Below are 15,156 nucleotides of genomic sequence, written 5' to 3'. Positions count from 1 at the left end.
AGAAATATTGCTTGGTTAAAGAAAGAGGTATGGCACATAAAACGAGTCGACTTGCTTCACTCACCTCCATTTACATTTTACATTCTTCCTTCAAATATTCAATAGAGTAAAGAGACTTTCAAGTTCGATGTAATTACTGCTCAATTACATTCAAGTAGCTTACAGTGTAAATATCTTTGTCTATTCTAATGAAGATTAATAAAAATATGAATTCACATGTAGAGACATACGTTATACGAGAACGTATGTATCATATGTTATATGATACTATAAAAGGATTTTTGTATTCAGTCTATTACTTTGAAATTTGACATAGGAATGATAAGTAGAGAGGTAGTTTCAAAACATTAATTCCATCCAACTTCATTGAGTTTCAATCAAATTGAAAAATCTAGAAGAATACAATGGAATACTGGGGAAAACCCTCCAATACAGCACCTAAGCTGAACCCGTGTATTGATTTTTAAGTTCAGTAGTTATTGAAAAACTAGGAAAAGCTCATTCCAAACGCTTAAGAAATGGGCGTATCACGCAGCAGCTAAGAAAACACAGAAGAACACTGGAAAACCGCTGAAACCCTTATTTTCGGGCGTAGGCCTATCACTGATAGACAAAGTTAATCTAGGCCCTACCGGTACTATTATATAAAATTTGAACATCTGTATCCTCGAAAAGGCTGAGAAAACGCAAAATCTGCTCAACATTTTTGAGGGACTCAAAACATCTTTATTTTTGAAATTTAATGAAAATATGAATTTCGGGAGGGGAAACCCCCTGGCAACGTCCTTGCGAAGGAGGAGAATGGAGTGTGACAAAGTTGTAAAAGAATTTGAGGATGCTTATTACATTTTAATGAACATCTTACTACTATTTTATAATTGATTACTTTCAACTCGGGTTTCATTCTCTCGGAAAAGGATACGCAAAACTTCTATTCTTTCAACTTTTTAACGACTGTCGATTCTCTGATCTCTTATTATTTTCTTGAATCCTATGGACAGTATAAGAGGTCTACTGTTCACAGAACTACTAGTAACCTAATAATACAACTACTTGCAAACATTTCTTGTTTATGGAGAAATATTAACTCATCCTAGAAGTTTGTTATCAAAGAGCATGAGTAAATGAGTGAATTCATATTATTACCTAAAATTCTACAATGTCTACAAGTAGTTTGATTGAGATTGATAGGACCATTGAGATTGATTAAATTTATTACATTGATAGGATCATTGCAGCAAGACATAGCCTATGAATGAAACAAATTCGGGAAGAAACATTATTCAATTCCAGTTTCGATGTAACTTACAGAATATTGTATCGGTGAATTATGTTAATCAAGAATGATGAGTCAGGTAATAGTAGACTATAATGGATAGAAAATGGACTAAATGTACCTAATAGATGGAGCTGAAGCTACGTTAACAACATGTGAAATTACTGGGCCATTAACTGATGTATATTCAATTTCAAGTCAATTCAATTTAATTCATCAAATACAGAAAACAGTACAAAGATGTGACAATCAGAAAAAACCGTAATTGATTTTTATTCTAAATATCTATATCAACTCTGTAAAATGCTGCTGGAGGTGAAGAAAATCCAAATATTCATCACTAGTATGAATTAAGTGTTATTTTTTTTAGCATAAATTTCTCACTTTATAGAATTTTAATAACGTACCTACAGTATGTGCTATGAAATTTCCCAATTAATAATAATATTGACTTTTGACAGATTAATGAAGAAAATTCAAATATTCATCACTATAGTGCGGTCCACGTTATAATGTCAGCATTTGATCAACATTGGACTTGATATCCTTGTCTATCATTCGACAAAGCAGATAGCGCTATACATTTCTAACTCCACAACGCTACCAGATCGTTATTTAACAATGTATAAATATAATCTGGCAAGGCAGAGAATCAGCAACGCTGTTCTCCTATCCTATTCCACTGCCATTATAACGTGGACTTCACTATAGTATGAATTAAGTGTTAGTGTTTCTTAGCATAAATTGCCCACTTTATTGAATTTTAATTACGTACCTACAGTATTATTAGATAAAATGACAGACTCCAATTAATTATTTATTTTAATTGATTCAATATAGAAAATTAATAATAACATTTACAAGACAATGCTGATATTTACCTATTCAATCTAATGACAATATTATCATTAGGCTAAATCATTTTTAGTTTCACAATTATTTGAAAACTTTTAAATTAATAGAATCATTGAAGAATAATGAGGATTCAGCTAAAAGTTGCATTGTTCACAAGTTTTATTCAACAAAACAAACAGTACTATCCACTGCATGCGGTAAGTTAATAGAAACTGATATTTTAATTATAACAAGAAACTCTGCTTGAAGCTTTTATATCGTAAAATCAATGTAATTTATGATCAAAAATCATTATAATTTGAAAACACTTGAATGGGCTACTTTTATAAATTAATAAAAAATATTGAAAATTGAAGTACCCTTTGACTGAAGAACGACTAATTTCGACCATAGGTCATTTTCATTATAATTTATTATTACTTAATAATAACAGCATTCTCACAATGGAAGTTAATGCAGAGTTCTCAATAACCATATAATACAATCAAGTTGGTGCTAAAAGAAAAGTTGTGTGCTGAAAGAAAAAGAGCTGGGAGGAGTGAGTGAGTGAGAACATGATAATATTAAAAATTATTTTTATGAAACGGTGGCTGTTGTGGTGGAGGGAGCAAGATGTGTGTACTCGTTTCAAGGCAAACTGGTTTTATTTCAGTAAAAATCGGCTGGAAGTTTCAAGTGGGAATGCGAGTGCGTGAATGCTGATTGCATGTGCGAGAATGCGCGCGCAACAGTCTAGATCTAGAAAGAGAGAGAATTATGAGAAGGGAGTCGACTGTGCGTGTGACGTATGACACTGTGACGTCAAGCGATGGTCCATCTCTACATAGACTTATTATTCTCTCTTCACTAAAGTCTGAGATATATTACTTTTAACATGAAGAGGAGAAACTCATTTCTCCCTCCACAGTTTGTAGCGTAGACACAGACAGACATCCTGCGCACAATTGGATGCGCCGTGTCATTTTGCTTCATGCTCTTGTGATGAAAACAATATTATACCTGCTGACCAGTATGTGACTTGGAACATTGCCAGCAATAGCTGGAAGGGGAGTGTTGGTGCGTCGCGTTGCAAAGCTCTCTCACACAGACACAAAAGAAGGAGAATGCTGCTAGGTAGTGGGAGTGATTAGTGGAGGATAGAGCATCGGACCTCTCCGTCTTCGAGAAAGAGCCGTGTTCTTAAAAGTAATTTCTCTCCCACTTTAACTGCACTGTGCTCTCCCATGCTTTCAGTCTATGGTACATCTCTACATAGATGGGCGATCTCCGCATACTACACATTTCAAATTCGGTGAGATATAAATCCATGACATTAATAGAATGGATTCTTCATGGTATTGTTGATCTAGTAAAACAAAAATATTCTGAAAATATCAATTTTTGAAAAAGTTATTCAATTTACCAAGAATAACCAAAAATAACTCAACAAAAAGTTATTTTTGGTTATTTTTAGTAAATTGAATAACTATCTTAAAAATGGATATTTTCAGAAAATTTTTGTTTTACTAGATCAACAATACCATGAAGAATCCATCCTATGAATCTCATGGATTTATATCTTACCAAATTTGAAATGTTCTGTCACAAAAATTCAAACTCTAGGCGCTCATATCTCAAAAGTAATGATCGGAAAAAATTTTTTTCCTGAGAAAACATTTTCATATTGATAGCTTAATGATATACAAATCGACAAACTTCGAAAAATATCACGAGTAGAAAGTTTATTTTTAGCCTTTGCACACCCTTAAGGCTCTAATCACTAAGGCTAATCTCAAATCTCTAATCAAATCAATCAGGCTCTTTTTATAGGAGAACCGAACCACTCTTAACTCGAGACTTCACTGTTCACTCAGGATTAGGATTCGAGACCCGCACTTGCAAGAGGCACCACCTACAAAGTCGGTTATAAGTAACAAATAAGAGCCAATCGCATTGAAATTCATTTCGAGAGTTCTATACACATCAAAAAAGGTTTGTTGATAGTAAAAATCTGTAAAATTGCTCACAAGTTGAATTAAAAGCTTGATAAAAGTTGAACTTACGGAATAATGAGTAGACTTACGGAATTATGAGCAAAAGCTTAATGGTAGTTGTTTAATATGACGGTAGATAGGAAAACATGATACAAACCGGTTGATACTGTATCTTTTCCGGTTCGTGTCATGTTCGGTTCGTATCATGTTTTCCTGCCAGCGCTATCTAGCGTCACAAAAACAACTACATTAAGTTTTTGTCTACTCATAATTCCGTAAGTTCAACTTTTATCAAGCTTTTAATTCAACTTGTGACCATTTTTTTCCGATTTTTACTATCAACAAACCTTTTTTGATGTGTATAAAAATCTCTAAATGAATTTCAATGCGATTGGCTCTTATTTGTTGCTTATAACCGATTTAGTAGGTGGTGCCTCTCGCTAGAGTTTTGTGTAGTGTTTGCATAAATACTCTGAACTTCATTTCTTAAGTATTCTTAAGGTAAGTACCCCCCTATAGTTAAATTCATGGTTAGGGGTAGTAATGCCCTCAACCTGTGTTGCCAGCTATTGATTCATTTTTTGGAGAATCATCGGAGTCACTCACGTGACTCACAACACGATGATTCATAATGTATATGAATATAAGTGATTCTCATAGAACATATAATCTCATGAACTTATCATTGTGCGAAATATATAAAATATCATAGTGCGAAATATCAATGTGACGACAATAATTTAGTTGATAATGATGGTTGAAGCTAAAAATTAGATGTTTTTCACAATACAAGGAGCATTGTTGTCAGGTGTACTGTACCTGGAAATATATGAGGTAGAGCGCTTCTCAGATTGTAGAGCACAAAAATACGCCCAGAGGGATTTTGAATTATACATCTAAATGGTAACAATCGGAGGATATTGTTGATTAAAAACTAAAATTCATCAAAATTGATTTTTTCTTTAAATTTTACTCATTTTTGATAAATCATAATTCAGTACTCATTAGAGATATAGAGTTCCAAATGATGATATCATTCTATTCAGATTTTTGTAATCTGAAAAAAGGCGGAGTAAATTTTTCTGTCCAATTAACGGATTTGGCAGAAATAGCTGAAAACTGGAAAATGAACCGAAAATTCGAGGTTTTTGGGTCATTCTGTATCTAGCACAAGGAGATTTTGCATGAAGAAAATGGTTCTGGACTTCTCTCATGTATCAAAATGATATATAAAAAATCAGAACTACAATAATGCAAGCACCAATGTATATATTTATTATAGTGTGATCCACGTTATAATGGCTGTGGATAGAGATAGAAGAATAGCGATGCCAATTCTCTGCATTGATTAATTATATTTCTACACTGTCAAAAACATTATTGTCGTCGTTGTGGACCTCGAAAAGGATAGTACCACCTGCTATGTCGGTTGATAGACAAGGATAGCAATACCAAAGTTGATCAAATACTGTCATTATAACGTGGACCTCAATATAGTGACTGGACTATACAAAAAAAAACCAGCATCAGCGCTCCAGGTGGTAGTATTGTCAACTTCCACAAAATTTCTGATTCGGAATTTGTAAACTAGGTTATTGACCAAAGCGAAGCTGAGGTCTTAGTTTTGTCTTGATCGGTTTTTGTCTTTTTGTTTGTTTGTACCGCAGTTAAGTTACAGTCGCAGTTATTGTCCGATTTGGATGAAATTTGGTGTGCAAGCTCTTTGAAACAAGGCACGGAAACGTATGTGTAACGATTTTTGGTAAGACCTCCGGTTTTTTTTGTAATATTTAAAAAAACCATAAACTAACCTCAAAAGTTACTTTGAAGATACAGCAATTCATGCTCCTCCTTTTTCGCATCCACTGTTACCAGGGCATGTTGTCCAAGACGGGTAGAGCGTAGTTTGACACACGGGTGGGTCCCATGTTCAAATCTCGTTCTGACCAGATTTTTTTGCAGACGATACTAATTGTTTTATCTTATTCTAATAATTTCATTATAAAATTATTATTATTATTGCTATATAGAATAATTAAATTGATTTATCAAATTAATTGGATAAATTATTAATATAAATCTTTAATATCAATACATAAATAACTATAATTATCTATGTTAAGATAACTCAACTATTTTAGTTGTGGACAATTTTTATAATCATAAAATTAATCAACTAATAAATCAACAACTATTCCACTTGTAGACAATATTTAACATCATAAACATTTCTTTAATCTCCAACTTCTTTTATTCATAACTATCAGTTATTATTTTAGTTATTTTTTAACTGAATTTTCAGTTTATCAAGTACAATACGGTAATTATTGTATTGTATGCATTTTGACGTGACAACGTCTTATAAATTGGTTTGCCGGGTGACACTTCAAGAAACTGCGTTACGTTCCCACGTTATGCGCTCACAATGAGAGCGAGTGAGAGCGTTCGTTTTGGTTCACGGTCGTCTGGAAATAGCATGAATAGAAGCAGTGGCGAGCAATGCAGCAGCAACCCGAAGGCATTCACCTGGAGAGAGAGTAAAACGGAGCAATCTCCTGCGACTGCGCCACTACTTAGTGAATAGGTTATGTGAATAGGTATAAGTGTAAGTATAATAGGTACGGTATAAGTGAATAGGTTATGTTGTAGTAATCACAATGTTGTGGTAGTTTTCAATCACAAAAGTAGTATAAATTGTTTCTCAGCCAATAATAATTTGTTTAACTTGAAAAAATGAGCGCGACTTGCTATGTAAAAAATTGAATCGAGCACAGTTAGCCCGCCTAAGAGCAAAAGAGACATAGGCCCAGTTGCACAACAGCCGGTTAAATTTTAACCGTGATTAATTTCGCGAGAACCAATCAGAGAAGGCGTTTTTGAAGAGACGGCTTCTCTGATTGGTTCTCGTGGAATTAATCACGGTTAAAATTTAACCGACTGTTGTGCAACCGGCACAGAGTGATTTTGTTGAGGATGTGTGAAGGTAAAAATAAAATTTTGTTAATATGAAATTCAGTGTGAGATTCTTTGTATAAATTAATGTTTTAAATATAATTCTTTGTAGACTATAAATAAATGTTTTAAATTGTAACTATTATTTCATCCTACTTTCTACTATAGGAATGAATATTCACATTAAAATTATTTTACCACTCAAAGTCGTTGTCACGTAAAACTTTCGCCCGTATACCAACTTTACAGGCAACTATGCAATTTTTTTGTGCATTTTTGTGTCGCTCTTCAGTTTCAAGTCTTTTGTTTTCTTTTAGGTATGAGTTTGGAAACCGATTTGTGAGCATTAACATTCTGCATGCCTATGCAAGCCATAACATTGAATCCACTTTTCATGAAAAACATCATTAACAACCTTATGTCATTGTCACCAACAAACTCATCTTATTCAAAATCATTTTCCATCTCACCATCGTTTGTGAGACGATTCATCATCTGAATTGCCTAGGCTACTGCATATTCCATTTTTCCGTCAGTTGATCGATTTCTTATAATTAATTATTAGAAAAGTTGTAATATATGTTTATATTGTAAATATGGAGACGATCCTTGATAAGTCCGGTGTCCCTGGAAACAGTGTCTCTAGCACTTTCAATGGAGAAAATAATAGATGACATGGCTAAATCTTCACAATATACTGTACTTACTGTACTGGCCCTTCTCATTAGATTGAAAGTTGTATTCATGAGCGAGGTCTACTGTTCGCAGAACTACTAGTGTTAATAGAATGCACGTAGTAACTTCAGCACAAGCAGGTAAATGCTTTCTATTCCTCAATTATTCTTCTTTAGATTATTATGACAAAAAATAGTGTATGTTACTTGGACGTAAATGTCTTTTGCAGTGCTCGAATGAAATTCTAGTCTCGGATAACGCCTCGACTAGAAATTATACAAGTAATTTGAAACAAGGCGCAGAAACGTATGTATTCAATATTTTCAAATTCATTCCCGTTTCAAGATGGCGGCCCTTTATTCGGAAATTTTACCCTAAAAATCAACCTAACTTTTCAATACTTTATCAGATCAGGTTCAAATTGTGCTCATTCTTCTCAGCTCTTCAAAGCGGTATTATTTCTTGTATCACATGTTGAAAATTTTTGGCATTTCGATTTTTTTACAAAGTCCCAATTCAAGTTTCCGATTTTTTATCTTTTAAACCGTGCTTCCGAGCTCAAAAGTGTAGAGGACCTTTATTCTTCAGCGCTCCGAGCTGGTCTTATTTCATATATCACATGTTCAAAATTTCAAAAATTTAGAATTCGATAATCCCCCTCCGTCACAAATTTCAAGTTTCAGATTTCTTATCTCTTTAGCTGTGCATCCTAGCTCAAAAGTGTAGGAAACTTTTATTTTCCAGAGCTCGAAGGCGGTCTTATTTCATACATTACATGTTGAAAATTTTGAATTTTTTGTCATTCAATTATTTACCCCCCCCCCTCCCTAAGACCCACATTTCAAGTTTCAGATTTTTTATCTTTTTAACCGTGCATCCTAGCTCAAAAATATAAAGAACTTCTATTCCTCAGCGTCCCCCACCGATCCTATTGCATTTATATCATTATACTCTAAATCCAATTTGATGTAGGCCTATATATGTGTGTTTGTGTGTGAATAGGCGGGCGTGTATCTGTTCTCTGAACTACTAGGTTTATGATATAAAAATTCGATTGCACTAGGTCTCATTCCTGGGATAACTCGCTGAAGGACATTAATAGGATAATTCATACTTGGAAAAACAGCTGAAAATTTCGTCGTCAGTCGATAATGGAAGTGAGTGTCATCATGTCATCAAAGTGAATTTGAATTTCGCTCCTACGGTCGGGGAACGTTGGCTGTTAGTGTGAGCGAAATGACGTCACAGATGTTCACTTTGTTATGTTCAATATGTGAGTGGCCAAACACATTCTGACCGCTGGGCGCAATCGGTAGATTCCCATTGATACGTGCTGGTCTGGTCTCAATACGCGACTTTTCAAGCACCACGCGTATCGCGTCTTGTCGTGTTGCTAATTTGCGCTGATTACTTTTACATGTTCTACAATAAATTGACGTTTTGCGTCGCATCGTGGCGACAGTGCCATTGCGACATGCTTTACAAAGTAAGTTGAGGTGACATATCCGTTTATTGGAATTTTAACAATGCGTGGACTTTCTTACAAAAAATACATCATGTGCTAAAGTACTATTCAGTTACTTCTACGACATGCGTAAGTGTTACAGCATGCATTCGATGTAAACATTAGAACCACCTTACGCTCATAGCACAGAGTCAACTCGGCCATCAGGCCAGCTTGTTTGAAACCAACAGGACCATTGATACAAATAGTCAGGATTATCCATTCAAATGAACAGGATTATTCATTTCCATGATGATTCGAATTCATCAGTGTAAAAAAGAGACGTTTTCGAAAGGAGATAAATACTATTGAACAAATTGAGATGGGAGAAAAAACATTGTGTGAAAGATAAATGCTTGATACTTACATGTCCGTTGTCATCGAGTTGGTTGTTGGTGAGTTTCAACTTATCGAAAGACACCATCTGTTTCATCCACTGCGCTCCGCTGGCGGGAGAATCCGGATGCACGTGAACCCGAGGGGGTGAGATGGGATCAGCTTTACCAGCCACCACCCAACTCGAACTACAAGCCAATGCACCACACTTCATTCGTCATTTAATTTATTTAAAATATCGTGAAATTGCATTATCATTACAGTAACAATGTAATGTACACAGTATTCAACTACTCTAACCTCGATGAGAGATATCTGCGTTTTTCAAATTACAATCCACCAGAATTCATTAATTCATTCATATTTTTAATCAATTTATTGGGAATATCATAATCGCATTATAATTATTATTAATGTATATACTTCAACTACTCTAATCTCAATTAGAAGTACTCAGGCATCTGCGATTTCCTTGAAAAATCCTTTTTCTAAAATTGAGTAATAGTGCCTTCTTCTGTTTTTTTGTGTTTTTCTGGAAAAATTACTGTTATTACCTAATACAATGAGATTTACTACTTATTAAAAAAACTTAGAAGATGGCTCTATTACTATTGCGGATTGTAGCTTTGGAATAGAGACATGTGGCGTGGTTCTGAATTGTGGATAAACATTGAAAAAACGCCTCTCATATCTTCAAAGTTGGTGATTGTTCACCAATGCAATATTACGTAAGCAGTGATTGAACGGAACATGGTGCCACACAAATAGGCTAGATGCAAAATAACTCAGAAATTATCAATTGATTGCTGCCATAATTCAATTTTTCCGAAAGATATATCAAAGTTGTCTCTTCTCTGGTCATCTTTTCAACGTCATTATCTTATCTGTTTCTTCTTAAAGTCATCTCTTCTGGTACAATATGATACAATTTTTTAAATATGAAGTTTGTTGGCAATTTGCATCAATCTTACTTCTACATTCATGAAAAATATAGAAATATAATAAGTCATTCCATTCTATTACTGTACAAGTTATTCAATCAATCAACTATTGTTTACTTCTTTACCTATAAACAGGAATGCTTTAGTTGAGTGAAAGAGTCGAACGAAACTGATTGTAAACTCGTAGAGACTCATTTTTATATTTGGCATTCCAGCCTCAATCAAATCCATGTTAACATCGCCCAGTAATTCCAAAAAACTGAACCTTGTCTTTGATACAATATTACCCCGAAGAGAAATCAACTCTCAACATAGTTTTCCGGACAACTCCAATTGAAAACTGATGGTTATTTTCAGGTATGAACTAATGTATTGAAACATAGCTGTGGACAATCAGTGATAACATTGAACACATCAGACATCGTGAGTTGTAAATTACATGTTTATGTGATATCATGAAGTTTCTCACCTGTGAAAAGCATATCTGTATCGTTTCTCATCAACTGGTACAAAATCCATCATGACCATATACTCAGCATTAGCATCCAAGCCAAATAACCGTACTTGAAATGTTGGAAACATTCGCCTAAGAGGAAAAAAATGATCGTCATTCAGATTTCTAATATAATGTAAGTATTGATAATATTATGGATATTGTAATGTAGATAATGCCTCAGTATTGCATTATTCATTATGAGGGATGAGAGTGAATTGAAAATGTATATATTTTAATAAACAATGCTTGATGTATATAGCTTTATGGATTCTTTTCAAAAGTACCTAATTCAGAAGTCTATCAAATTAACAGAAAAGCAAAAAGAAGATTAGGAATTTTCCTTGTGGTTAACATGAAAAGAATTGAATGTATAATAATAAAGGTAAAATTATGGTACAGCTGGACAGTTGACATCCCCAAAGCATCTTTAAAGCCAAGGATTTCATATCTGGCATATGATAATTTTACTGCCTGAATACCTTGCTGACTATTCCATTTTAACAGATTTTCAAATAAATCAAACGTTGATGGATCAGAACAGATTTATATGAGTCACACTCCTGGTTATCAATCAATAGGAGTTGGAATTGAACTGATAATGAACTTGATAAATAACTGATGAATTTATTTTTTTCGCATTTTATAATATTCACTTCGTTGAGCGAGATTGAGGCTCTGATGATCTTATGCTTGATTAATTTTTTATATATACAGTATATATATATATATATATATATATATATATATATAATATATATATATATATATATATATATATATAATATATATATATATATAGTATACACTTGAACACTTTTATACATTTGAAGACTTTTCAAATTTCTGATGCAATACGGTCCGTCTGAAGGCCTCTCGGACTCAGACATCAACATCCTTTTGCCAGACTCTCCCAACACACCACACTTCTATCTTCTTCCAAAAATTCATAAAGAAGGCAATCCCGGTCGTCCCATTGTTTCAAGCATAAATAGCCCAACAGAATGAATCTCTGCCCTTGTTGATTTCCACCTCCAACCCATTGTTGCCTCCTTACCCTCTCATATCAGAGACTCCTTCCACTTCATAGATATCCTAAGAAACACAACCCTTCCAACTGACCAACAACTCCTTCTTGTTACCATTGATGTAGCCTCCCTCTACACTTCCATCCCCCATTCTGAAGGCTTAAAATCCCTTGAGCATTTCCCCTCTCAATCCGAAGCCAAAAAATTTGCAGTGATCCCACCATCTTGACCAGTACCTCAAAAAACTCCACCAATCCCTCCTGAAATGTAACTATCCTGAAAGGTTGATACAGAGACAAATCTCCTCCAAAACTGGCACTAATCCAACCACAAAAAATTCCCAAATCCCACAAACTCCAAAGCTCTGTACCACTTTCTTCCCTGGAATTGAAAACCTCAAACCTGTCCTTGAAGATCTGTTCAATGTCGTCTCCTCCAATCCCTCTACCAAACACCTTTTCCAGCAAACACCCACCCTTATTTATAAGCAACCTCCCAACCTCAAGAAAATTCTCGGTAAAAACAAATCACTCACCTCTGATGAAATCCCAACTCCACCTGGTACCCTACCTTGCAAACGCCCCCGCTGTAAAACCTGTCCTATCACTGATTCTTCCATCTGCTTTACCAGTCCTATCACCAACTACACCCACCAAATCCATCAATCCAGTAATTGCATCTCCAAAAATTGCATCTACCTCCTTTCCTGCAACTTCTGTCCTGCCTTCTACATAGGTGAAGCCACCACTGCCCTAAACCTCCGGATCAACAATCACAGGGCTTCCTTTAAAAATAATACTTCCCTACTCATCCCTACCCATGGCTCTGAGCACAACAAGAACTTTGACCAATGCTTCAAAGTCAAAGTCCTTGCCACACTCCCTCCCACAGCCCCCACCATAGATGTCAAGACGAAAGAATTGGCTTTTATTTGGGTGCTTGGAGCTGCTTCTAGTCCTGGTCTCAACAGACAGCAATAGTACCATAGCTACCAACTGTTTAATTAAATTGAAATAAATTTCATCATATCATAATAAATTTAACAGCTATCAAATATATATTAAATGTTCAATAAAAATGAAAAATAAATTTAATTCAAGTTCAATTCTACAATTCCTTTCTCCAATTTTAGTCTAATTCTTTTTTGATTTCTTATTTTAAATACACCTTTCCTTATTCATAACTTACTCAAATCTTAAATATCCCGTTTGTAACCGCCCCCTAAATACCCCATAATGTCCCCTGAATCTGTACCCTTTTTCTCTCCATCCGTCTGCACGCATAATCTGTGGTCTCTGCTGCTACAATTGACTCTCCGTGCGTACTCTGTGGTCACATGACGTTGGATTTAAAACTGCAGTCTGCTCGGTTGAGGATGGAGACTCAGTCTCCGAAAATTTCCCTATTTCTAATGTAAGTTTTTAAGTGATTTCAATCTATTTATGTCTTGTGTCTCCTGTTTTAATTTATATTACAAACTTTAAAGTGTCTTCTGTTATATGCTATATATATATATATATATATATATTTTATATATATATATATAATATATATATATATATATATATATATATATATTCATTGCCCAGTACCTGGTACAATGAAACCCGCTTCAGCACCATTGTCACCAAAACAAGACAACATTCCTGGAATTTCACTCACCCAACAGCGCCAGCCCAAGCAAGTGGAGGGAGGGGGTAGGAGGTATGCTCTTCGACCCCGAATGTGGATTTCGACGCCACCCTCAGAAGATGTCGTCAGCGATGGCGACGAAACGTCAGACTCAAGTAAGTCAAAACAAACGGATGTACCTGGTTAATTCTTTTACATAATAATATATCCATCCGCGAAACACTCAAATGTAATATATATATATATATATATAATATATATATATATATATATATAATGTAATTACACATAGATATATCATTTAAAGAGGATAATAATTGAAAGCTACAAAGCTTAGAGAATTAAGCTAAGCGACTTCAATCTAACAGCCCTCTGCTACATTTATGGACAGTAGCTTGCATTTTTCGAAACTTAAAGATAAAGAAGATGGTTATTGGTGATGGTTGTGACATGCGATTGGTAAGTTAAAGCCAGACCGAAAAAATTTCTGACCTGCCAGCTTTGGTAACAATCATTTCTGTGCCAAGATCGTTGAACTCTTCCCATAACGCTTTCATTTCAAGAGTAGCCCCCACATTTGAAAGAGCAGGATGCTTATTCTCTCGACAGTTATTTTCCTTTCCACTTGCCTCTGTAAACAAAGTAAATGTTTTAAAGTGTAGAAGCCGAGTGGATTGGAAGCAAAAAGTAATATTTCGTCACGATCATCGTGAAGGTATGCAGTAAAGAGGTTAAAAAACTTTTGAAAAGTTCACGAACTAGAATCTTGAACTACTATTATAAGACCCCAAGGGTGAATCATATTAATTTTATATCAGTACAACCATAAAAATAAATGAGACATTCTGTATATGTATCCTTATTCTATGATACAATTTACCTTTCTATGCAAATTTTAAAACTCTGATTACAATAAAAGTCATTCAATTATGCGAATATGAGGACAGTGTTGCCATGTTCCTGTTCTGGCAATTCACAATTATTCTATGAAAATGACCTAAGCTCTATTTTTTGCTCTTTCTCTCACACTATTCGCTCACAGAAAGTCAGAAACTGCATACATATACTATTATATTATAAGAGTATCACTCTATTCAATGAGTTCGTGTTATGACGACCTTTCATTTTCATAAGTCAACAACTGAACTGCTTAAAACCATACACGCTGGAGTTTTATTGCAATAGTTCTAGTTTATTGACAGCGTATCTAGATTGTACAGTATATAAAAGCGAAATATCATAAATATATGTAGGAACTCTGAAATTTCCACAAGAAATGAATCTCACTCACTCATCAACAGAACTTAAAATTTACTGGTTCAAAAACGTTTAAATTTGACAGGTATGTCCAGACGGCCCTCTAGACTAGAGCCTAGAGGCCCGCTGTGAACGGATTTGACAAACATTTTTGAAAAAAACGCTCTTGAAAAAATGGGCGTTTTTTAAAAACGTTTTCATGCGTTTTATAAGCTTCTTCAACAACTACAAGAC

General features: G+C 34.5%; 1 protein-coding gene across 4 annotated transcripts in view; it reads right to left on the bottom strand.

Annotated features, from left to right (window-relative positions):
• Nucleotides 1–15,156, bottom strand: part of LOC111052496 (T-box transcription factor TBX1-like) — a 44,985-nt gene that overhangs the window by 13,399 nt on the left and 16,430 nt on the right. For all 4 annotated transcript variants that reach the window (XM_022339192.2, XM_039442977.1, XM_022339190.2 and 1 more), the window contains exons 3-5: nucleotides 14,158–14,296; nucleotides 10,982–11,098; nucleotides 9,603–9,759 (exon numbers count right to left, since the gene is read on the bottom strand). In XM_022339192.2, coding sequence (XP_022194884.1) covers nucleotides 9,603–9,759; nucleotides 10,982–11,098; nucleotides 14,158–14,296 — 413 coding nt within the window. The remainder of the gene's footprint in view (nucleotides 1–9,602; nucleotides 9,760–10,981; nucleotides 11,099–14,157; nucleotides 14,297–15,156) is intronic.

Source organism: Nilaparvata lugens, chromosome X (genome assembly GCF_014356525.2).
Source record: "Nilaparvata lugens isolate BPH chromosome X, ASM1435652v1, whole genome shotgun sequence".
Classification (NCBI taxonomy): domain Eukaryota; kingdom Metazoa; phylum Arthropoda; class Insecta; order Hemiptera; family Delphacidae; genus Nilaparvata; species Nilaparvata lugens.
This window is presented reverse-complemented; position numbering and strand designations above follow the sequence as displayed.